Consider the following 27,224-nt stretch of genomic DNA (forward strand, 5'->3'; position numbering starts at 1 on the left):
TTACCAGCTCTGAAACTGTTGATTCCTCAAGTCAACCACCCCCAGAGAAAGGATGTCGGTGGTCTGGTTAGTTTCATTCATGGTTGTTTTTTGTTTTTTGTGTTTTCTTTGGTAGACAGCACCTAAGGGGATCTGAACCTTTGACGTTGGTGTTATCAGCAGCAAGCGTTAACTGAGTGAGCTCACCAACCAGCCTCCTTTGTGTACTTAATAGACAGTTACTAAGTTCCTTCTTTTTCTCAGACACTTTGATACCTGGGAGTGTAGTGAACAGAAGTGATCTGACCCAGGCCTTTATAGAACCTCTAGTTTGCACCTCTCATGGTAGGAAAGAAAGACCAAAGATCAAGTGAATGCATAATTATAAATGGTGATTTGCTATGATGGAAACAAACAGGTCACTGAGATGTAGAATATATTATGTGGGAGATTGACTTACCTAAGCTAGGTCTCCAGAGAAGACCTGATATAAAATATTTCAGCTAAGTCCTAAAGTATGAGAAGGAGCCAGCCATGAGAAGAACAGGGTGACAGACATGAGCAAAGGTCCTGAGACAAAAGAGCTTTGGGGCCAAACCATCATATAGCCTAATGGCTATCCTAGAGACTGGCAGCCTTAAGACTAGTTGTCCTTCCAGATTCAGTCAGTGTGATGTGATAACCACCTGGTGTCATCATCTGGAGATTGATGTGGTAGGAATTCTTTAGAAAAAAATCTGTGCATGACAGATATTGAGGTTTGGCTATATACCTAGATAATTGTACACTTATATATTCTGTCTTGGCTTAAATGTTCTGTATTAAGGTTGTTGAAGTCTGAGTTAGCAGTATTTTATGTATCTTTTAATCTAATATGTGTGTAATATGTATTTATGTAAATTAATATGTCAGCTATAACTCTGATACCTTTTTTATTTTTATTTGCTAATTTAATTTGTCTCCAAGGCATTGAGGCAGCTTACATGAGGAGCAGATATAATAAATACAAATACATAATCAGGACCACGAAAAATATGAAGAAAAGTAGTGAGTCAAAGTCACAAAGGAAAACAGATGTACCCTTGTGTGAGCCTACACAGATGCTAAGATGGGTCTCAAATGTAGCTTTAAACTCCTTGGTAGCATAAGTGAAATTCCATTCTTAACAGAAAAGAAGAAATTTACATATCACTCCATGAAAACAGAGTTCTTCCTAGCACTAATTTCTAAAAGATTTCTCAAGTGAGTCTACTTAGATTTGGCAGATAAAGTTCCATAGCAAATTCAATGACAGCTTTTTATATGGTCATATCTTGTAGCCTTCTTTATAACAGTTAACAAAATCATAGGGTCTAAAAATGCAGGCTTCTGACAGTCCAGTTGGTTGAAATTTGCTTTTAAATTCAAATAATAAAAACTCCAACTCGAATTGGCTTAAATAAGGGAGGTTATTGCACATAAAAGGAAATCACATGGATTGGTGTAGGGGATCTGCAATGAGAATTAAGTTTCAAAATGAGTTTTGGAGGGGACAGTCATTCAAGCCATAGCAACTATTTTTTTAATATTAATATTTAATACTAGTATTTTTCTTAGAGTAGAAATATTCTTAGTTGTGGATTAAAGATCGGTTATTAAACTTCAAATTAGGTGAACAAGTAGTAGGTTTGTCATCCTTCAATGAAAAATTAGAAGTCTAATAACAATAACTTTTCCCAAATAAAGCACTGTCCTACTTTTGCATTGAATTGTATTTCCTCAAGAAAGAATTCCATTTCCCAACATGTACACAAATGGTTAATAAGTTGTTTAAAATTCTGTACCACAGAGCATTGTTAAGATGATTTTTGCCTGGAAAATGTTTATAGAAGGTGGTATTGCCAATTGCCCAACATGGGCAAAGAAAAATCTCATTAATACTCCTACAGCGTATCTTATTTAGAGCAGTAGAACTTCCCAGTCTACTCAGCATAGTTAATAATATAATAGTACTACAGCTAAGGAACTAAATGATTTAATGTGTTCTATGGGATTACCAGATATGAATTGGTTAGGTTTTTGGCTTTTTTAAAAAAAATTTTATTGAATCATAATTTATTGTACATATTTTGAGGGTTCAATGTTGACATGTTGATCAAATCAATATTACTAGCATATATATTGTTACAAATCATACTTATTCTTTATGCCCCTTGTCCAATCTCTCCCCCTTCCCCTCCCCCTTTAATTACCCTAGATCTCTTCTCCCCTTCTGAAAGAGTAATGGTTACTCTGTTGATTTCTTGTCTAGATGATCAGTCCAATGCTGAGAGGTGTGTTCAGGTCCCCCAATATTATTGTAGAGTAGATGCTTCTTCTGTCACTCTGGAATGAGCTTTGTGGAGAGTGACACCCTCTTTTCTTTGGTCTCTGCTGGTGACTCTCCTTGTGTCAGTGCACTCCAGTGGCTGGTGGACCATCTGCATGGTGGTTATGGCATCTAGCTGCTTTCACAGCAGCTGTGGTCATTGTGCTGGCGGTGGTGAGCCACCCAAATGGAGGTGATTTTTTGGCATGCTCTTACCTAGTTGGTGGTGGCAGTGGCGGTGTGCCTGGTTGTGGGAGGAGGGTCTAGTCCCAGCTCAATGCCTCAGGACCCCAGTTGGGCCCCGTGATGCTGGTGCTGTGCCTGGTTGTGGGAGGAGGATCTCGTCCTTGGCTCCATGCCTCAGGCAGGCCCCATGGTGAATTAATTAGGTTTGCACGATATCTGCTGAATGTAATTTTGGTTAAACTAATGATTAACTGAACATAGCTGGAAAGCAAGATTAGTTGTCTGCTGTGGCCACTCCAGATTTGTGACAATGAGATCATTTCAAAAACAGGTCGGATACTTATTTTTTCCTACTTTATGGCAAGGGGTATGCATCCAATTTTAAAGAGCAGTTTCTCATTGATATTCAAGTTTTAAAAATTGGAGCTAAAACACAGCCTTAATTTAAGAGGTTGAAGATTATCTGATCTTTGTATAGATTTTGTCTACCAGCTCTGATTCACTTGGTAATAATGCGGAAAATATGATCATTGAGTTCACATTAGTAATCAAATATGTATGGAGAACACTTATAACTTAATCTGTAACTTGTCTAAAGAGTCAAAACTCTAAGTCGATGATAGCCACAGCCACACACATTGCTTTTAGCAGAGCTTTCCACAAGATCATGGAAAATAACCATAATGGCATAATTATACCTGAAGTCCTCTCATTTCTACAGATGTGAAGCCCACATCTGTAGTTTGATTATAAAGACACTAGCATACATTTTTAATGAACAAGTCCTGCAAACTCTTTTTCCCTTCTTTTTGTACAGCAAAAATATTTATATATAATTAGACCCCGTCTTCCTCCATATGATGTCTCAGATACCTGCTGAAGGTTTTTTTGCTTTCTGATGTTCCTTATATCAAAAGTGGGAAAAGTGAGGACTACTTTGTTCAAACCTGGGGCAAACTAAAGCTAGGCCAGTTTTTAAACAATCTATTGATAAGAGATGGGAGGGTGGAGACTCATTGAAGCATTGAAGCAGGATCCTGAGAATGGCAGACTCTTCATTCCTTCTTACTTTTCTATATCTTTCAACTTAACTGTTCTGGTTGTGGACATAGATAGGTATCCTCAGAAATAGTTATGTAAAGGGTTAAGGTGTGGAGAAAATGACCACTGTATACGTGGTCTAAGATACCTGGCTTGAAGATGATGAAAAACACGACGGTGCTAAGTGGAATGTAGTTTATTATTCTGGGGCCTATCATGTAGAGATATCAATATCATTTCCTCCTGATTTATTCTACAAACATATTTATAAATAACTATTGATGTTTTCTATTTAAATTAATGTTTTATCTTTGGAAGAATGAATGCTCATGCTAAGCAAAAAAAAAAAAAAAAAAAAAGGTTTTTTTTTGCTCTAACAAAAACCCCGGTAGCCTGCCTTGTCAGTTCTTATATTTGGGCTTCTAAAGATAATTATTTCCATTATTAAGTATGTAAAATAAAAGTCAAAGGGTTACTAAAAAATAGCAGTCATTTAGACAGACTGTGGAGTGGTAGAGGGGATTTAAGTCCTAAAGCTTATCACATCCATTCTATAAGCTAGCCACATTAGGATTGGGAAGACTAAGCTCTTATTATTTGAATAGAGAGGAACAGTAACTGTATTTCTCTTCCTTTTTTATTTTAATGTTCTGTACTGTCCAAATTCAGGTGAAAAGCCTTGCTCACTGGGATCTTAACACTTAGAACCCCATTCAGTACAATCCAAGGACAGGATTATGATTGTTGGGATGTGTACTTCATAGAATCCCCTAGATGTGCAAACATCTGACTGCCAGCCTTATGTTTCATGTCTGTTATGATGCTTTCCTTTGTGGAGAACCTTTCTATTCAAAGATTACTAAAGTCTAACTAGGATCATTATTTGTAAAGCCTCTCACCAGTGCCCCTCCTCCTGGTGTAATATTTATAAAAATTTCTCAGGGTGATGTTTTGGCAGACATAAGGATCTTTAGATTATTAAACTCCACATAAAAGACTACATAGTGGAGGACAGGAAAAAGCAGCAACATTTCAGCAATGCAAGAATGTCGCATTAGATAAACTTATCGTTTTAGGTATTAAGGTACCTAGATTGGGGTTATATGTTTATTTGGGAGTGGAGTGGGTAATCAATATTGAAGAAGGTGGGAAATTTATTCTATTAAGGAGAGCCATCAGAGTGGTAGCAAATCTGCCTCAAGGGAACAAGAAAGTCATGCAGCCTTTCCTGTTTAGGTTTATACTCTTTCCCTTGCCTGCCACTTTAGAAACTGAAAAGGGGAAAAAGACGGTAACAGATAAGCCAGGTAAGACTTGGAAATGAAGAAAGGAAAAAGGGGGAAAAATGAGAAGCAGTTAAAAGTGTATTACATTTAAAGTGTAATAAAAGAAGGGAAAATTAATAATATAAGATGGGTAAGGATAAGATAAAATACTGCAGCAGCTATATTAAAAAGTTGAAGGTTTTACATCTCCAGTCCTGCCTTCTCTTCTATATCAAACTGTCTACTTGGTATCTCCACTCAAATATAACATATCCAAAATAAAACTTTTGATTAAGCCATCAATATGTTTATCCCTTAGTGTTACTCATTTGAGTTAATGTCCCTTTATTTATTTATTTATTTTTTTAAAAAGATGACCGGTAAGGGGATCTCAACCCTTGGCTTGGTGTTGTCAGCACCACGCTCAGCCAGTGAGCAAACCGGCCATCCCATATATGGGATCCGAACCCGTGGCCTTGGTGTTATCAACACCGCACTCTACCGAGTGAGCCACAGGCCGGCCCATAGTTAATGTCCCTTTAACCACCGATTTGCTTCTGCCAGAAACTAATTTCATTACTCTCACCTGTGTGTACCAAAACTAATTTACTTCCTCCCATCCAGCACATCAAGTCCTATCAGATCTACTCCATCCTCTACATCTCCTGTGCAACACACCTGGACTAAGCCTCTCTCACATGGACAGTAGAACTAGTGACCTAACTGGTGCGCTTGGTGCCACTCTTGTCCCCACACAATCTGCCCTCCACACAGCAGCTGTAATGATCTTTTTCTGATATAAATTAGATAATATCACTCATTGGCCTAAAACTTTCCTTTGGCTTCTTGTAGACTTAGAATACAATCCAAACAATTTACTGTGGTCACAAAGCCTTATTACATAATCTGGCCCCTGTTTAACTCTCTGAATTTTGCTCAAGATCCTCATCTGTAAAATGGGAATGATAACACAGGTTGATCATCCCTAATCCAAAAATCCAAAGTGCTCCAAAATCCAAAAGCTTTTGAGTACTTACTTGATACTGAAAGGAAATGCTCATTGGAGCATTTAGGATTTCAGATTTTCAAATTAGGGATGCTCAACCAGTTATCTGCAAATATTCCAAAATCCAAAATATTTCAAAATCCAAAACACTTCTGGTCTCAAGTATTTTGGATAAGGGATACTCAACCTGTAGTGCCTATCTGTTGGTTGTTATAAGGAGTCATTGGCTTAGTACGTGTAAAGCACTTAAAATAATGCCTGGTATATAATAATTCACTAAAGGGTTGTGCTGTTGCTATACTCCCAATTTCACTGTCTCTTTCTGATCCTCAAACAAGTCTTCATCATACACCCACTGTTTGCTCCACCTGGAATGCTTATCTACCCAGATGATGGCAATCCTGTTTCTTTTTATTATTTAGGTCCCAAATCAAATGTCTACATAGGAGAGGCTTCCCTGACCACATCACATTACTCTGCTTTATGTTTTTTACAGTACTCCTCACTACCTGAAAAATTCTCACATGTTTTACTTATTTTGTGTCTACCTCCAGTCCCTAGACTTAACATCAGGCACCTAAAACAATACCAATAAGTACTAGGTGGTAAAAGTGTTTTTGAATAAGTACATGAGACTTACTCCCTCTGAATCTGAATGCCTTTCTTTCCTTTCAGGCAAGCTGGAAAAGAAAAAAAAAAAAACAGTTTCAGAGACTGGTTGTGATTTTAGCTAGACATTTTCCCCCTTTCTGTCCACCCAGCTGGTCCTCCTTAGAGAAGGTGGACTCTCTAGATATTATTATAGACTGCCTACAGACACCTATTTTCATTTTATAGTTTCACCACAATTGTTCTCTGGGTTTTTGTTCCAGGGACATTCCTGCCCCTTGCTGGTGTCTTGCTGAGATTGCAGGATATAGACGAATTATATTTATTCACCATGTTGCCCCTAGCTTAACCCTTCCAGTTCATTTAACTTATCAGTTTTATCGTGTGTGTTTTCTTTTTTCTTTTTTTTTGTCCTTTTTGAGACTGGCCGCACTTCACTCAGCCAGTGAGCGCACCGGCCATCCCTATATAGGATCCGAACCCTCGGCGGGAGTGCTGCTGCGCTCCCAGTGCGCCGCACTCTCCCGAGCGCGCCACAGGCTCGGCCCAACTTATCAGTTTTAATCACTCCCTTACACGAGCCTCTCTATAGTTGGAGCATATCAGAATAAATCAGAAATTTATTAGAGGAAATAGGTGTGTAAAAAAGCATAAGGGAAGCTTCTCTTAACCAATTTAATTGCTATTACTAGTTTTTCTGACATCATGCAACTGTTTCAGTCACCAAAAGCACCTTCTTCTTCAAAACTGAAAATGTTAAAAATAGTGTGGTACTGGCATAAGACAGACCAATAGGCCAATGAACAAAATAGAGAGCCTAGAAATAAACCCTCACATTAATGGTCAAATGATTTTTTGCAAGGGTGCCAAGACCATTCAGTGGAGAAAGGACAGCCTTTTCAACAAACAGTGCTGGGAAAACTGGATATCCACATGAAAAAGAATGAAGTTTGACCCTTAGCTTATACCACATACAAATATCAACTCAAAATGGGTCAGAGACCTAAACATAGAGCTAAAATTATAAAACTCTTAGAGGCCGGCCTGTGGCTCACTCGGTAGAGTGCGGTGCTGATAACACCAAAGCCACGGGTTCCGATCCTATATAGCGATGGCCGGTTTGCTCACTGGGTGAGCGTGGTGCTGACAACACCAGGTCAAGGGTTGAGATCCCCTTACCGGTCATCTTTTAAAAAATAAAATAAAATAAAACTCTTAGAAGAAGACATAGGCAGGAAACTTTACAACATTGAGTTTGGCAGTGATTTCTCAGGTATGACACCAAAAGCTCAGGAAACAAAAAAAAAATAGATAAATTGGACTACGTCAAAATTTAAAACTTTTGCACATTAAAGGACACTATCAGCGTGAAAAGGCAAACCACAAAATGGGAGAAAATATATGCAAACCATTTACCTGATAAAGGGTTATTTGTCCTTATACATAAAATACTTTTACAACACAGAAACAAACAAACAAAAAACCCTGATTTTAAAATGGGTAAAGGACTTAAATAGACATTTCTCCAGAGAAGATGTATAAATGGCCAAGAAGCACGTGATTCTCAACATCACAGATTATTAGGGAAATGCAAATCAAAACCATGACAGCATACCAGTTCATACCCATTAGGAAGCATATTAAAAAAAACAAAACAAAACCAAAAAACCAGGAAATAGCAAATGTTGACAATGATGTAGAGAAATTGGAACCCTTGTGTACTGCTGGTGGGAATTTAAAATGGTGCAACTATTATGGAAAACAGTATAGCAGTTCCTCAGAAAATTAAGCAGAATTATCATATGATTCAACACTTCCACATTTGGGTATATAACCAAAAGAATTGAAAGCAGAGACTCAAACAGGTATTTCTACACCCATGTTCATAGGAGCATAACTCACAATAGCCAAAAGGTAGAGCAACCTGTGTCCATCAATGGGTGTACAAAATATGGTATATACATACAATGGAATATTATTCAATGGAAGGAAATTCTGACACATGGCTAAAACATGGATGAACGTCAGAGACATATGCTAAGTGAAATAAGCAAATCACAAAATGACAAATACTGAATGATTCTTATATGAAAAGGACACAAAAAGATAAATGCTTATGAGGTGTACCTAGAGTAGTCAAATTCAGGAAAAGTAGAATGGTGGTTTCCAGAGGCTGGGGGAGGGAGAACATGGGAAATTATTATATAATGGGTACAGAGTTTCAGTTTGGGAAGATGAAAAAAGTTTCGGAGATGAATGGTGGTGATGGTTGCATAACAGTGTGAATGTACTTAATGCCACAAAACTGTACACTTAAAATGGTTAAAATGGTAAATTAATTTACCACAATAAAAAAAAAATTTTTTTTTTTGTCTTTTTTCGTGTCCGGCAACGGGATCGCAACCCTCGGTGTCATGCCCGTACCGGACCGGGACCGGCAACGGGATCGCAACCCTCGGTGTCATGCCCGTACCGGACCGGGACCGGCAACGGGATCGCAACCCTCGGTGTCATGCCCGCACCTTGCTCAGCCAGCGAGCGGGAACCGGTCTGCATGTGGGATCCAAACCCTCGGCGGGAGCGCCGCCACGCTCCCAAGCGGCGCACTGTATCAGTGCGCCACCGGGCCGGCCCCCAAATTTTTTTTTTTTTTTGTCTTTTTGTCTTTTTTCCGTGTCCGGCAACGGATCGCAACCCTCAGTGTTGCCCCCGTACCGGACCGGGGACCGGCAACGGGATCGCAAGCCTCGGCGTTGCTCCCGCGCCTTGCTCAGCCAGTGAGCGGGAGCCGGTCTGTATGTGGGATCCGAACCCTCGGACGGGAGCGCCGCCGCGCTTCCCAAGCGGCGCACTATCCAGTGCGCCACCGGGCCGGCCCCCAAATTTTTTTTTTTAAGATGACTAGTAAGCGGATCCTAATAACCCTTGACTTGGTATTGTCAGCACCACGCTAACCCATTGAGCTAACCAGCCATCCCTATATATGAGCCGAACCCGTGGCCTTGGTGTTACCATCACCACACTCTCCCGAGTGAGCCACGGGCCTGCCCTATTAAAAAAGTTTTTTAAAACCTGAAAATATTTACAAAATGCACACAGTGTTGTCTGATGTAGTTATTAATTCAGCTTTATTCCAGGTTCCAAAATGTGATTGATAACCTCTACTTACTAAACAACAAAATTTTGTTCTTTAAGTTTTTTACACCTAAAGTAACTATGGAATAGAAAATCTAGCCTTCCTTCTCTAAACTAATGCTTCCTGACCTCCATTTTGTAACACTCCAGGTATATCGAGTTATCTCAAGGAATGTCATAAAATTCTTAAAGCAAAACTAACTTTAATTTACTTAAATCTTTAAAGCCTGTGCTATATTGTACTTTTTCCCACTTGCAGAAGCTTACCTTGTCGTTCAGATCATGACGACCTTTTAAGAGTGAAGAGGGCTTAAGTATAAGTGGCCCGTTCACTTTATTCCCAGAATTCTCTGACCTATTTGTACAGGTAGTGTATGGTATGGTTTATCAGGCTTTGCGCAAATAGGTTATTGGTCTACTTCAAAGTAAGTATTTACATAGCCTCTGTAAGGCTGAGAAAAATTCTAGGCATTAAATATTTCCTAATATTGATATGGTAAAAGAGTTTTATAATTTACTAAATTAGAATTAAATATATAGAGATTTAACTTTTTATACTTGCTATTTTTTAGGTTTTATTAAATTATCCTTTTTCCTTCATAACTGCAAAATTCTTTTTTTTTTTTTCCTTTTTGTCTTTTTTTGTGTCCGGCAACGGACCGCAACCCTCAGTGTCGCGCCCGTACCGGACCGGGACCGGGACCGGCAACGGTATCGCAACCCTCGGTGCTGCGCCCGCCCCTCGCTCAGCCAGTGAGCGGGAACCGGTCTGTATGTGGGATCCGAATCCTCGGCGGGAGCGCCTCTGCGCTCCCAAGCGGCGCACTGTAGCAGTGCGCCACCAGGCCGGCCCTATAACTGCAAAATTCTTTATAAAGATATCCCTCTTCTAGCCTATTCTTTTGTTAGAGGTGGGAAAATTGTTTTAAGAAATTGTATATCATCCTTTGATAAACATAATTAAACTAGTATGCCACTTATTTGTACATTACAAAGTAAAAGATCATTCTCTCACACTGTGTTTTATGTAGCAGTATTATCTTTGTAAATTACTCAAGCTTTTTGTGTGTTTGTTTGAAAGAACTTCTGCCCTTGCGTTTATGTTTGTGTATATACGTAGTCAACTATTTATAGGCTAAAATCAAGAGAAACTATTTTATCGTACAGTAAAGTTTATCTCCCTCTCTTTTCTTTTTAGGATATTTTCTTTTCTGGATGTCGTTACTTTGTGTCGCTGTGCTCAGGTCTCCAGGGTAAGAGTGGTTTACATGGTTACAGGGCAACTTCCTGACACTGATGATGACAACCTGTGTAGTAGGCTAACCATTTATTTTAGGTGTTACTTGTATGTTGCTGTGTTTCAAAGGATATTATTTCACCCATAGCATATCTGAATCCACGTAATTCTGTGATGGGATTGTACTATATATACTCGCTCTAACTTTTTGTAAGTCTTATTTGTATAATATAAACACAGGAGACATTTTAAATGAAAAAGTGTTAAACATGTGTTTCATTGTTTTTCTAGTTCGCTTTATTCAAACACACACAAAGCCATATATATATATAAAGGCTCTCAAGAGTCTTATTTTCATATTATTTCACCCTTATTCTTTCTTCAAAAGATGGTAGAATTAAAAAAAAAATTGCAGCGCAAACCAGACACTTTCCCAAAGTCAGTTTCTTTTTTTTTTTTTTTGTCTTTTGTCTTTTTTCCGTGTCCGGCAACGGATCGCAACCCTCAGTGTTGCCCCCGTACCGGACCGGGGACTGGCAACGGGATCGCAAGCCTCGGTGTTGCTCCCGCGCCTCGCTCAGCCAGTGAGCGGGAGCCGGTCTGTATGTGGGATCCGAACCCTCGGACGGGAGCGCCGCCGCGCTTCCCAAGCGGCGCACTATCCAGTGCGCCACCGGGCCGGCCCCCAAAGTCAGTTTCTACATTACACTTAATTACCCATTTTTGTCTGTTGCCATTGCTGTGACAAAAATGGTGAAACATCATAATTCTATTGGCTGCCACCAATATAAAGGATATAATCTCCATTGTGGGGAAATTGCTTTATGAACCATTTATAATCTCTTTTGTAATACAGATGTATAATAATTAACTTAATAAAATGAATGTATACTTATAGTCAGCAACTTTTTATAAACCAGACACCAGCTTTTTGTTTGTGTGTTCATTTGACAAACACTGAGTACCTACTATGGACCAGGTACAGTCCTAGGTGCTGGATATGTAATACAGTTGCATCGAAAAGTATTGTGTTTATCTGTGTAGATGGACCCAAGTGTCCCTTCAAATCATCACCATAATCGCCACCACCACCATGTTAAAAAAAAAAAAGAAAAGAAAAAACACAGAAAATTCACCTTGTCTTGCTAACTTTAAAGTAATTTATGCTTTCGAAAAGTTATACTAAACCTGTACCAACTATTTTGGAAATAATCAAAATAGTGTATATTTTGAAACAAAGTGGTATTTTGATGATTTCTTTTGTGATACTTCCTTCCCTGGTGCTTTTGTGGTCTCTCTAGACGTGGCCATTATACTTTCAAGTGAGTGGGTTTTCCTTTCTGTCTCCATATGAAGCTGAGGTCATCGTTGAGAAAGAAAATACCCAGACCAGTGTCTGAACTTGTTTAGTTGTGCACGGTCTCACTCCAGGAATTTTGATTAGAGTGAGTTTTAATTGTTTTCATTTGCAGGTTCCTCTTATGTGTTAACTTCAAAGAAAGGAAGGCACAATGCCAGTATTCATTAAAGGTGGATAGTTGGCACGTTGGTAGTTATCCTTATTGTCCTCTGTACTTGAAGTTTTTTGTTTTGTTTTGTTTTTTAATGCAGACTCCGGAGAGGAATCTGTCATTCCTAATTTTAGACTGAGTTCTGCATGTTTCCTGCTTGCTAAAGAAAGTAGTATAAGGAAGTGAGAAAAATCATACCAAATGAAAGGTATATTTAGCCCAAGAATCTATTAAACATATGATCTTTAAAAGTTTTATCTCTTGCCTCCCATGGCTAGCCATTAAAGAAACCATTGGAAAGATATGAAGCCACAAAACGAAAAGTAACATTGAACTTCTGAGAAAACTTTAGACATTTCTAGAATGATAACTGCTTGCTTACATTCATACCCCTGACATCTTTCTTGCTGATTACGTGACATTTACCCTGGGGCTTATGAATATACCCAGAATTTCTTTTTTAAAATTTCAGAGAATGGCTATAATTAATCTATTTAAAATCAGTATTGAGGTGTTTTTTTTTTTTAATTTATTGTAGTAAGAGATAATACTCTAAATTTATAACTCTAGGCAATATTAAGACTTTTGTTTATACTTTAAATTCAGTAGAAAAAACTTTTATAGCCTTTCTGATTAAAATACAGAATGAACCACAACAAATTCACTCCTATGGAAGTCATTTCATACCTAATCCTGAACACTGAAAAACTTAAGAAACTTTCTTGCCTCCCTTTAGCTTGTTGAAGAAATGTATGAGAAGGCTTAAATTATTTTTCTTTTCCTTTTTGTCTTTTTTACTGCCCGGTAACGGGATCGCAACCCTTGGTGTTGCGCCCACACCGTGCTCATCCAGTGAGCGGGAATCGGTCTCCACATGGGATCCGAACCCTCGGCGGGAGTGCCGCAGCGCTCCCAAGCGGCACACTCTCCAGTGCGCCACCGGCCGGCCCAAGGCTTAAATTTTTTACAGTCACCACTGAATCAAATTGAAGGGAAAGGGCTGGCCCGGTGGCGCACTGGATAGTGCGCCGCTTGGGAAGCGCGGCGGCACTCCCGCCCGAGGGTTCGGATCCCACATACAGACCGGTTCCCGCTCACTGGCTGGGTGAGGCGCGGGGGCAACACCGAGGGTTGCGATCCCGTTGCCGGTCCGGGTCCGGTACGGGGGCGACACTGAGGGTTGCGATCCGTTGCCGGACACGGAAAAAAGACAAAAAAAAAAAAAATTGAAGGGAAAGATGATCAATTGAAAAACATACCTGGGTGAGCGAATTGGTGATGAGGAAAACATTAAATATAGAGAAATTATACAGAGAAATGATAATGTCTTTTCTAAGCCCCAAATCACCATATAACAGTTTCTCTTTTGTTTCCCCCTGCCCTTCAGGGTCCTCCATATCACAGTTTCAAGTCCACCCAGATGATGCTTATGGATACCAAATACATATTCAACAGAGCAGTATTCAGAGTACTGTCCCCTTTCTTTGGTTTCACCCTTACCTTGTTCCCAATTTAGGGATAGAGCAAAGACTTGCTTTTCATCAACTGACCTCTGTTTCATTTTGGGATTAGAAGCTAGAATCATGCTACTTGAAAATACCTTCTGGCTATGATACTTATCACAACCTGTTTTCCCCAGCTTTCATATATTAAGGTCTTTCCCAGCTGCTAGTTTCTGTACCGACTCATATATGAGATAATCTAATTGGAGAATAAAGTATGGATCCAGGAATAAGGCATATCATTTGGGAGTTAGTGGTAGGAGCTGAGAGAGTTTTTGGTTCATTTCATTATTAGTTGGTTGAATTGTGAAGTTAACTATTGATGGCTTTTCCCCTCTATTTCAGCTTCTGCTCATTCTGTCTCTTTATCTTCAAAATAGGCCTGGAATGTACTGGCTCTAGATGGCAGTAACTGGCAGCGAATTGACCTCTTTGATTTCCAGAGGGATATTGAGGTATAATTATGTGGTGTGTGGCCCCATTTCTCTTTTTAGTAATTACAGCATGCAACAGCCATACAAATATCGTTTTCCCTGGAGAGAGAAACTATTATTTTCAGTGCATCTGAATTTCACAGGAGCCTCCAAAGTTCTAGAGTTTCTTCAGTTTCTGAGAATGAGTCTAATTATTTCACTGAAATAATATAAATTACATATTTAGTATTAATAGGATTAAATAGAACTATGTAGTCCTGAAATAAAAGACTACAGGTTTTTTGTTTTTGTAATTGAAATGTGAACCTATGTTTGCTCATTTTAAGGAAGTCACTTTATATTTGTTTATTGAAGAACAAGTACAGTTACAACTTGTTAGGGGCTGGTATTTGCATATATTATTGAGATATGTGTTTTGGTTCTTGGGGAGGCTGCTTACAGTTTTTACAGAGAATGCAAAACAAATCCAAAGTCATTTATTGAGTTGTTTTTGCTAGGGGGAGATTTTTTCCCCCCCTCTTCTCACTTCTTTCCCATATTTCATCCTTTTTTTTTTCTTTTTCCATATTTCATCTCTTAGTATATATAGCCTATTATCTCTAAAATGGAGAACCATAATGGATTAAGCTTAAATTATTTTAACATGAATTTGAACTCTGTGGTTCTTGGTTTTCTCATTAGGAGAGTGGAAATAAATAATAGCTTTTTCATAGTGTTATAAAGATTAAAAGGGAATCTTTTTTTTTTTTAAAGTTCCAATGGAAATAAATTCTCTTGAGGGACGGTATAAGAAATTTTTTAAAACTTCACATGATCTTTCCATTATCTTCAGATAGTACTTCTAAAATAATACCCACTGACATCATACTGGGTTTTTGTTTTTCACCATTCTCTAATCTTCATGGATGTAAATATTTAAAACAACACATCCCACAAAATTATTCACAGGCTTTTGTTAAATGTTCGTTGAGTCCTTGCTATATATATGCCGAGTTCTATAGTAAACAGCGTGGAAAGGATACAAAAATAAAGACAGTTATTGTCCTAAAGTAGCTGTGGTTTAACCCAGGTGGGCAGTATGCATGTCTATAGTGCCGTAAGAGAACTAAAGGCACTATCTCCTCAAATACAGAATATCTTACAAATTGAACAAAATAAATAAGAATATAGAGTTTAGGCATGTTTCAAGTAGATGGGTTAATCAGGAAACTTTCTCAGAGTAAGTTAGTTGAAATTTTCCTGTTTAATTAGGTCTTTATTATTTTTTTAAATTTTATCATCATACAATGTTAACTAGGTCTCCAAACCAAGTAGAAGCATTTCTCCTTGTTTATAAATTGTTAAAAATTCCCCAGACAAGCCAGCCACCCCCCCCAAAAAAAAAAATTATTAAAAATAAGGGTGTGTTCTTTTCAAAAGCAGTGAGGTAGGTTATCTTTTTGTTTACTTGTCTCTTTTTACAGGGCCGGGTAGTAGAGAATATTTCAAAACGATGTGGGGGTTTTTTACGAAAGTTAAGTCTTCGTGGGTGTCTTGGAGTAGGAGACAATGCATTAAGGTAAAAACATAACTGTTGATTAATGAACTTTCTTGGTTGAAGTAGAGAACAGCACCATCTCACCCAGAAAAGGCTTAAAATAGTTTTTAAATTTCTAAACTATTAAAAATTCAAACACACATACCTTGCTATAAAATATCCAAACACACATACCTTGCTATAAAAATATCCAGTAATAGGAAGTGTGATTTCATGAATAAACAAGAATAAATACTCTCTCGAAAAAGCCAAATGCTCCATCATAACAGTCCTTTTGGAGCTTTGAGTAAGTTTTTTTGTTTCTTAAACTTTTGTTTAATCAAAAATAAGATATTAACAACTTTGGTTAACACGAAGATTAGTGTTTAAGAGTTTGTGGATTTAAACAAAAACTTTATGGTTGAAAACTTATTTATTTATCATTGTGAACTGATTTGTATCATTCTGAAATGTTCTTATTCACTACACTTCTGACACCAAATGTGTGGGTTTTTTCCTTCACCCAATGACCAGTTATCCAATTCTGTGGACACCAACTGGTTTTTCTACATTTCAGTTCACTTCTGACACTACCCAGAGTTAGCTCAGATCCCACAGGTTAAGGGTTCAGTCCTACAAGACTGCCCCTACTTCAGATGCCAGTTGCAAGTCCCATGTTGCCACGGACTTTTGATCAATGGGCTATAAAACAGGGGTTCCCACGACCCCCTCCTCAGATTTGATGATTTGCTAGAATACATCATGGAACTCAGAAAAGTGCTCCAGTTACTATTACTTACTATTAAAGGATATTATAAAGGATACAAATGAGCAGCCAGATGAAGGAGTACATAGGGCAAGGTCTAAAGGGGTCCCAAGCACAGGAGCTTCTGTCCTTGTGGAGTTGGGGTGTGCCACCCTCTCAGCAAATGGTTGCATTCATCAGCACTGAAGCTCTGTGATCCCTGTCCTTTAAGGGTTTTTATGGAGGTTCCATCTGTCATGATTGAAGACTAAATAGCATAACAAAAGATACTCCCATCACTTCATCACTGAGGATTAAAAGGGTTTTACGAGCTCTGTGCCAGAAGCCAGGGATGAAAACTAAATACATATTTTTTATTACATCACAATGTCACAGTTACCAACAACCAATATTACCGATAATCATTTTATTTTATTTTATTTTTTAATGCCTGGAATTGTGCTCATTTCATTTGAAACCTTTTACTTTATTTTTTTCCTAAAGGACATTTGCACAGAACTGTAGGAACATTGAAGTGCTGAACCTAAATGGGTGTACAAAGACTACAGACGCGTAAGTACCATATGTCTTAGAAGGGCAAGTCATAGCCCCTTGTGTCTGGCTTGCTTTATTTATTTATTTTTGGTGCCTGGCCAGCTCAAGGATCAGAATCCTTGCCCTTGGTGTTACAACACTCCACTGTAACCAACTGAGCTGACCAGCCAGCCCCTACGTCTGGCTGTAAATGGAAGATACTAAATATATTTAACAAATTTCGTTTTGGTTATATGGAGGAGAGATATTTTTAAAGTAAATGAGAAAGCAATATGAAAGTAGAAATGGAATAAGAAACTTATTTTGAAATCCTGTCTTTGATATTTAAAGTGAAACTTCTAAATATTGTGGTCAATACAGTAGAGATACCAATAATATAGATTACTAAGATTATTTATATTTCAAGAAGATACTAATAGCTACCATTCAAAAGCCACAGTAAACAGACGGTTTTATAAAAAGAGTAAAATCTTACTGTAGGACTAAACAACTTATGATAATAAATACCAAAAGCAGTTATTAAGTGAAAATGACATACTAAATGTGTTGTGTCTGTATTGGTCACAAAATAAATTAAACATAATTCTTCATCAGTGAGGCTTACAATCACAGACATTAAACATAGAAGGTAGACGTAAAAAAAACTCAACCTAAGGGTACACATCAGCAATAACATGTATCAAATAACATTTATTTTATTTATTTGTTTGTTTGTTTAATTAATTAATTAATTGACTTGGTGTTGTCAGCACCACACTCACCCAGTGAGCTAACCAGCCATCCCTACATAGGGATCCGAACCCATGGCCTTGGTGTTATCAGCCCCGCACTCTACCGAGTGAGCCTCTGGCCAGCCCCTCAAATGACATTTAAATATTATGTAGGGAAATCGTTGCCTATTGTGAGGTGAAGCAAAGCCATTAAAGAAGTATGTTTACAGAGGGAGGGACCAGGGTTATTCAAGGAGTTCTGGTTTAAAAAGACCTCATGAAAAAGATGGGATCTTTGGAATTACGTGAATGAAGGAAAATAGAAGTCACTTCAAGCACAGGTATACATTGTTTAATTCCCTTCTTTGAGGTTACAACACTGTTAACCTTTAATATAAGAAAATGTCTGAAATATAAGGATTGTCATTGTTAATTAATTCTACTAAGTATTATTCCTGTGGATTGATTTGAAAACCTTTAATATGAGAAAGCTATACTAAGCCCTTCCCCACTGTTACTTTATACTAGTAGCCCTATGTATAAATTAGATAAATTACCATTTTTTTTGTTTCCTTTGAATATGTAGTTTTATGGAGATTAAGAATTTGAACACTTGTCATCTAGAAAAGTGACATATAATTTACACTTTATTCGAGGAATCTATCTTACCCTAAAGATACATTGGCAGAGATATGTATGTACAAGGCTATTAATTTTTACTGTTTATAATAATAAATACTGCCATATTTGTAATAGTTTATTTATTTTTTTTTTGGCAGCTGGCTGGTTCAGAGGTCCTCCCCTTGACCCTGGTGTGACCAACACCACACTGTAACCAACTGAGCTAACTGGCCAGCCTGCATTATTTGTAATAGTAAAAACAGAAAACCACCCAATATCTATCAGTAGAGAACTGGTTAAGTAAAAGTGTCGTCCTAGGGCTGGGTCTGGAGCTCACAGACCCTTCAAGCCTATTGTCCAGATTGGGTCACAAACCCTTCAAATGCAGGTGTATGAGCTAGGTAACTGGCAAAAAGATCCTTGAAGCCATAGGTTGGAGAGCATGGCCCCACCAGGTGAACACCCGAGGCAGTAAAAACGCAGGCCAAGTGGCAACCCCATGCATGCACACTAACTGCACTAAATGCACCGCACCACGCTCAACCAGACCTAAGGCGAGGGGGCCTGATTAAACTATTCTGTTTTCCCAACGTGAAAGTGATGAGGAAAACCTCTGTATGGAACTCTGGATTGGGGCTGGCCGGTTAGTTCACGGGAGAGCATGGTGCCAATAATACCAAGGTCAAGGGTTCAGATCCTCGTATCAGCCAGCCACAAAAAAAAAATTAAATTAAATAAAAAGGCATTCCAATAGTACGCTGAACTGATCTCCAAGACATATTGTTAAATGAAGAGAGCAAACTGCAGAGGAGTTTGTGTAATATGAGACCTTTTGTTGGGCCTGAAGACTTAATACAAATATATATTCATATTTACGTTTTTTTTAAGATGGAAACGTCAATCAAAAACTAATATAAATGGTTACTTATGGGAGGGAGAGAAGACACGAAGGGACAGGGATGAAAGGAAGAACTCTGAAGTATCTCGTTTAATAGTTTTACTTTAATAGCCCTGTGAATGTTTTACGTGATTAAAACACAAAAAGAAATCAAAGCAGTCCCTAAAAATTGAAAACAAAATAATACATATGAACCCAAATTGTATTATATTTCACATTAGAGCTGTCACCACACAGAAATTACTTCTACTGACTTTTGTCTTCTTATGAAAATTTTAAACATATATAGAAGTATATATGTACAAAATAGTAAAATGAACCCATCACCCAGCTTCAACTATTATTAATTTATACCCAGTTTTGTTTTATCTATAACCCCACTCACTTACCCCTCTCATTTTATCTTCCTAGACATCATATTATTTAATCTGTAAATTTTTTAGTATTCACTTATAGATAAAGGCTTTTTGTGTAAGTGCATTAACTTTATCATTCCTCTAAAAACTTAATAATATCTTCAAATCATCAAATATCCAGTTGTCAGTGTTCAGAATTCCATCTGTTCTAGTGACTTTATTTTTATTTTCTATTTTCTATTTTTTATTTTTTAAAAAGATGACCGGTAAGGGGATCTCAACCCTTGGCTTGGTGTTGTCAGCACCACGCTCAGCCAGTGAGCTAATCGGCCATCCCTATGTGGGATCCGAACCCGCGGCCGTGGCGTTGTCAGCACCACACTCTCCCGAGTGAGCCATGGGCCGGCCCTGTTCTAGTGACTTTAAAAACACAATATTTTAAACATAGCATAAAAGAAAAAAGATAAAAATTTTTAAAAACAAATAAGGAGACCTGTCTCTGACAATAACAGTAACTGCCTTACAGCCATAAGCAACTAGAAAACTGGACAAAACATAGAAAACAACCAGTTTAAGATATTGGACAACATGCAGCACAGAACTGGGAAACAAATGAAGTGAGGCGTTATGATTACTCTGATTTTTGGCTTTGAGGCATTTTTCAAACAGTGTCACAAAGAGAGGGAGCTCAAGCAGAGCACAAAGTTCCTGCTGATTTGAAGAGAAAGAGACCAGAGTTCAGGGAGATGAAAGTAGCTGGAATTTGTGGCTGGCCAAGAGAGAGCTACTCAAAAAAAGACTACAGAAATCTATTTAGATTTGGCTGAATAGTAAACTGTATGTGCACAGGTTGGGACCCCACAAATCTGAGCAAAGAACATCCAAAGAGGAAAGAACAGTTACTGGGAGCTATAAACTGAAGCACTGCCAGAGCTTAATAAAGCTGGGTGAAGTTTCAACCACCCAAAGTGGAGAAAACTCGATGAACACCTGGGATATTCAGTAGACTCCAGAAAGGTCAAACCTAGACCTGCTCTAAGAAAGGTTTGAAAAACAAACAAAACAAAAACTTCAAAAGAATCTAATTGATCTACAGCTAACTTAACTGCTTGACAAAACAAAACTCAACATTCTTTTTTTTTTTTTTTTTTGTCTTTTTGTCTTTTTCCGTGTCTGGCAACGGATCGCAACCCTCAGTGTTGCCCCCATACCGGACCGGATCACAACCCTCGGTGTCGCTCCCGCGCCTCGCTCAGCCAGTGAGCGGGAACCGGTCTGTATGTGGGATCCGAACCCTCGGGCGGGAGCGCCGCCGTGCTTCCCAAGCGGCGCACTATCCAGTGCGCCACCGGGCCGGCCCAAACTCAACATTCTTTAAAGAAAGACAACAAAATCCAGACACCTATCAATGTAGCATACAGAATATCCAACATTCAATCAAAAATTACATGACATGCAAAGAAGCAGGAAAATGTTACCCAGAACAAGAAGAAAAACCAGTGAATAAACAGAAACAGACTCAGAAATGACTGATTATAGAATTGACCAATAAAAAATTTAAAAACAATTACTAATATGCTCAAGAATTTAAAAGAAAATTTAATTGAGGACATTAAAAGGATGGGAAAAGATATACTGTTACGAACAACAGGAAAGTTGGAGTGCTTACTAATATCAGATGAAGTAAACTTTAGGAAAAAAATTTAGATGACAAAAGGTATTAAATAGTACCCTCCTCTTTTAATAATTGATAAAACAAATAGACCAAAAAGCAGTAAAACTGTAGAAGACTTGACCGACACTATCAACAAACTTGAAGTTATTGACATAGATTGCTACATCAGAAAGCACCAGATAAACATTTTTTTCAAGTACACTTGGAATGTTCAGTAAGACACCAAATAATGGGTCATAAAACAAATTTTAATAAATTTAGAAGGATTGAAATCATATTGAGTGTGTTCTATGGCCTTAACAGAATTAAAGTAGAAATCAATAAACAGATATCTGGAAAATGAGAAAATTAAATGACACATTTCTGAATAACCATGGGTCAAGGAATAAATTTCAAAGAAAGCTAGAAAATATGTTTCACTGAGCAAAAACAACATTTGAAATTTATGAACTGCAGCTAAGGTAGTGCTTAGAGTAAAATGTATACCTTTATATGTTTACATTAGCAAAGAACGGTTTAAAATCAAGGATGTAATCTTCCATTGAGAAAACAAGAAAAAGAGAAGTAAAGTAAGTCTTAGAAGAGCCTGGCCAGTTAGCTCAGTTGATTAAAGCATGGTGTTATAACACCAAGGTCAAGGGTTGGGACCCCTGTACTGGCCAGCCGCCAAATAAATGAACAAAACTAAGTAGGAGGAAGGAAATCATAAAGGTGATAACAGAAGTCAATGCTATAAAAATAATAGGCATAAAATAGAGAAAATCTGTGATCCAAAAGCTGGTTCTTTGAAATAAAATCAATAAGTTTAGTCATCCTCTGTCTAGACTGAAAAAAGAGATAGCACTACAGATTCTACACATATTTAAAGAATTATAAGGAAACATTATGAGCAAATTGCCAAAACTGATGAGTAGAAATAGAAAATATGAATAGTCTTATATCTCTGAAAAGTTTGAATTGATATCAAAATCCTTCCCACAAAAAAAAAAAAAAAGCATTCTCCAGGCTTAGATAGCATCAGTATTGAATTCTGTCATTCAAGAAATAATATGAATCTTTTAAAAAAACTTTTAAAAAATATAGAGGAGTATGGCAAACTTTTCTAAATCATTTTACGAGGCCATCTGATACCAAAACCAGACAACATTACAAGAAAAGGAAACTACAGACCCATATCCTTCACAGACATGCAAAAATCCTTAACAAGATATTATCAAACTGAATCTCACAATATATGAAAAGGATAATAAATTATAACCAATTTGGGTTTATCCCAGATATTATTTTAACATTCAAAATGTCAGTGTAATCCAACTTAATAACAGATCAAAGAAGGAAAAGCATATAATCATCTCAATAGGTACAAAAAAACATTTCACAAAATTGAACATCCATTATGATAAAATTTCTAAAGAAATTAGGAGAAGGTAACTTCTTCAACCTAATCAATTACATATGTGAAAAACCTCTTGCTAATATTATATTTAATGATTAAAGACTATACTTTATTCCCTAAGATTAGAAAAAAATACATCTATTCAACATTGTACTGGATGTCCTACCTAATGCAATAAGAGAAGGGGAAAAAAAGCATTCAGATGGAAAAAAATAAATGGCGTGATAATGTTCATAGGAAATCCCAAGGAATCTATTTAAAAACAAGTAGACCTATTGAGTTCTATCACAGTAATGAGAAACATGACCAGTGTGCATAAAGAAGACTTAAATTTTTTAAAAATTAAAAAAAAGAAGACTTAACTGGAGGAATATTCCATGTTTGTAGATTTTAAAAGTCAATACTGTTAAGATGGCTGTTCTTCCTAAATTGTTCTGTAGATTCAACAAAATCCCAATTAAAATCCCAGTAGATTTTTTGTTGAAATTGAAAGGCTAATTCTAAAATTCACGTGGAAGTGCAGAGGACCTACAAAACCAAATCAATTTTGGTAAAGAATGAAGTTGGGGGACATATACTACCTGATTTCTGGGCATATTATAAAGGAACAGTCATCAGGACAGTGTGGTAGTGATATAGACATATTGGTCAATGGACTAAAATAAAGTGCCTAGAAAGCAACTCACATATTATCATTGGAATTTTAACAAAAGTGCCAAGGTAATTCAGTGGGACAGTGTTCATCTTTTCAGGAAATGGTGCTGGAAAAATTAGAATTCAAATGAAAAAAAACTTAGATTCTTATATGGAAAAATTTTTTTTCTTTTTTTCTTCTAATATATGCAAAAACTAACTCAAAATGGATCATAGACCTACACATAAAAGCTAAAACTATGGAAACTTCTAGAAGGAGACTTAAGAAAAAAACTTCAAATTTGGGATAGGCAGAAATTTCTTTTTAAAAAACAGGCATTGGCCTTAAAAATTTTTTTTGGTAAATTGGACTGAAATCAAAATTTTAAGTTTCTGTTCTTTGATAGGCACCCTTAAATTAATAAGAGAAAAGAATCACAGTTACAGCAGCTTTATTCATTATAGCACAGAACTGGGAATAACCAAATGACCAATAGCAGCAGATTAGATAACAAATTGTGTTACATTCATGTAATGTAATACTACTTGGGGGAAAAAGAAGAAAATATGCAGTAACATGGGTGAATCTCAAAAACATTATGCTGAGTGAAAGAGGCCAGTTACAAAAGAATATATACTTATTCCATTTATATCAAATTCTGTTAACAGGAAAAGTGTAGTGATAAGAAAGCAGATGAGCGGTGGCCTGGGGCAGAGGGTCGGGGAGAGTTGAGTGCAGAGGAGTGTGGCATTGGGGGGGTTTGAGGGGTTTTGAAAACATTCTATGCTTTTTTTCTTTCTTTTTTTTTTTTAAAGATGACCGGTAAGGGGATCTTAACCCTTGACTTGGTGTTGTCAGCACCACGCTCAGCCAGTGAGCGAACCGGCCATCCCTATATGGGATCCGAACCCGTGGCCTTGGTGTTATCAGCACCGCACTCTACCGAGTGAGCCACGGGCCGGCCCAAAAACATTCTATGTTTTGACTGGGGTGATGGTTATACAGGGGTATACACTTGTTAAAACTCATTGAATTATACACTTAAAATGGGTACATTGTATTGTATATAAAATATACCTCAAATAAAGCTAATTTTAAAAGAATACACATTGTGTTTCAGTTACCTATGGCTACCCCTAAACTTAGGGGCTTAAAAGAACAACAGTCAGTGGAGGATTTCCAGCATGTTGGAATAAGGATGTCAGCAAATTCTCTCACAAAAAGCAACTATAACGGTAGACAAAACTGTCAAAAACAGCTATTTCAGAGCTCTGAAAATCAACCAGAGATATACAACAAACTGAGAAGTGTTTATTGATGAAAGCTACTGAATTCTGGGTAAGAACAGTGTAAGTCTGTGACATTCTTGCCTGAGGCTGCTCCAACCCACCCGCCACTGAGCTCTGTCTGAGTAGTTCACCAGAGCATGGCAGGCTATGAAAACAATCACCTTCGGGCTGCTGCCAGAGCAGGCTCACTTGATTTGAAGCATAGTCAAAGTGACAGTAAGGAAGGCCAGTGGCTCTGTTAGCCTGTGGTTGTAATCCAGCGAAGCCCAGGATTTAATGGAGTCTCCAAGATATAAGACAGCATGGGAGCTTTATAAACCACATATCCTGTGTTGACTAGAGGCTGTACCCATGAGCAGCAGAGATTATAATAGACCCAAGCTAACCACATATTGCTGGCAATGGGATTTTCATGCATGTACACAGACATAAAAGCCTGGCAAAAAAGTAAAACCTAAGGCAGACTTGGAAAGAGCCTGAATTTGGGGGGTGGGGGTGGGGAGGGGGGCTGCAGCTGGCTGGTAACAGGGATCGAACCCTGGATCTTGGTGTTATCAACACCATGCTGTAACCAGCTGAGCTAACCGGCCAGCTATGAACTTTGAATGTCATTTCCAGTCCACATACAGAATCATCAGCATAGAATAGAAGCCTTATTTACTTAGGCTGACTCCTAGGAAGCTAGTCTTAAAAAAAAGAAAAAATACTGAACGCATACTCACACATTCTGGGAAAGACAGATTTTGGTCTAGGCAATTATTAAATAAATAATGAAGCTCAGGTGAAAAATAGAATCCAAAGTTGCTATAATATACTACCTGAAATATTCAGTTTTCAATAAAACATGATGAGACATGGAAAGAAACAGGAAAGTATGACCTATACCAAGGAAAAAGTACAGTGAATAAAAACTGTCTCTGAGGAAGGAGAAGGGTATATGGTAGATTTTGTAGACAAATTTTCAAAGCAACTATTATAAGTGTGTTCAAAGAACTAAAGGAAACCAGATTTTTTTTTAAACTAAAGGAAAGTATGATGATAATGACTTGTTAAATAGAGAATATCAATAAAGGCATAGAAACTTAAAAAAATAAAGCCAAAGAGAAATTCTGGAGTTAGAAATTACAAGAATTGAGAAATTCACTAGTCTACAGCCATACCACCCTGAGTGTGCTCAATCTTGTCTGATCTTAGAAACTGAGCAGGGTCAGACCTGCTTAGTACTCGGATAGGAGACCTAGGAATACCGGGTGCTATAGGACTGAAAAAGAAAAATTCACTAGCAGTTTCAGTAGCAGATTAGAGATAGCAGAACAGATAATCAATAAGTTTGAAGATAGATCAATACAAATTACCCAGTCTGAAGAATAGAGCAATCGAAGATTAAGGAAAAATGGACAGATCCTCAGAACCTTATGGGACAACTTCAAGAGTGCCAGTAACCTGTAATGGAATATTGTAGAGAAGAGAAATAGAGAAGCAGGAAAAAACTGAGGGGATAATGGCTGAAAACTAGCCAAATTTGGTGAAAAACATTACATATCTAACAAGCTCAATGAACTCCTAGTAGGATAAACACAAGTAGATCCACACCTAGATATATCAGAGCCAAGCTGTTGAAAGCTAGGAACAAAGAGAAAACTTGGAAAGCTACTAGAGGAAAACAACTCATTATGTACAAGAGAGGGACATATGATTAATGGATGGCCTGTCAGAAATATTGGAGGCTGAAGGCAGTGGTGTGGCACATTCAAAGTGCTGAAAGAAGAAAAACAAGGACTTTATATCTAGCAAAAAGTAGTCTTCAAAATTGAAGGTAAAGATATTCCCAGATAAACAGAAACAGAGAGATTTGTTGCTAGCAAACACGCCTTGCAAGATATGCTAAAAGAAGTTCTTCAGGGTGAAAGGAAATAAATACCAAATGGAAACTTGGATCCACAGGAATTGGTAAATGAAGAGCACCAGAAATGTAAGTATGTGGATAAATCTAAAAGTCTTTATAGTTTTATTATGTTCTCATCTTTAAAAGATACAAAATTGTATAAAGCAATAATTACAACACAGTATTGTTGGTTTTATAATGTAAAAATAATATATATAAGTATATTTGAAATAATATATAAAATATATAGAAATAATATATAAAATATATTTGAATGTATGAAAACAGCACAAAGGAAGGAGGCAAGGGTGACATTGGAGCAGTTTCTGTGTTTTATGAGAATTGTTATTATTCTGAAAGAGATTGTGATAAATTAAGATACATTATGTAATCTGTGAGCAACCTGTAAGAAAATAACTCAGAAAAATAGTAAATAATCAACAGTGAAATTGAGATGGTACACTTCACACAAGAAAGCAGTAAAGAAGAAACAACAAAAAAGGCATGAAACAAGTTTAAAACTCATAGGAAAATGGAAGGCAAAATTCAACTATATCAATAATTCTATTAGATGTGGACAGACTGAACAGTTCACCCAAAAGACAGATTGTCAGCATAGGTTAAAAAAAAAAAAAGCAAGACTCAACTATATACTGTCCGTAAGAGATGGACTTTAGATTCAGCACAAATAG

The 27,224-nt window shown here is 37.4% G+C and overlaps 1 protein-coding gene across 1 annotated transcript in view; it reads left to right on the forward strand.

Moving 5' to 3' along the window:
• Positions 1-27,224, forward strand: part of FBXL20 (F-box and leucine-rich repeat protein 20) — a 109,084-nt gene that overhangs the window by 58,314 nt on the left and 23,546 nt on the right. Inside the window, exons 3-6 of the mRNA XM_008573594.1 lie at positions 10,767-10,821; positions 14,199-14,273; positions 15,716-15,810; positions 17,018-17,086. Coding sequence (XP_008571816.1) covers positions 10,767-10,821; positions 14,199-14,273; positions 15,716-15,810; positions 17,018-17,086 — 294 coding nt within the window. The remainder of the gene's footprint in view (positions 1-10,766; positions 10,822-14,198; positions 14,274-15,715; positions 15,811-17,017; positions 17,087-27,224) is intronic.

Source organism: Galeopterus variegatus, unplaced genomic scaffold (assembly GCF_000696425.1).
Source record: "Galeopterus variegatus unplaced genomic scaffold, G_variegatus-3.0.2 Scaffold938, whole genome shotgun sequence".
In the NCBI taxonomy this organism is placed as follows: domain Eukaryota; kingdom Metazoa; phylum Chordata; class Mammalia; order Dermoptera; family Cynocephalidae; genus Galeopterus; species Galeopterus variegatus.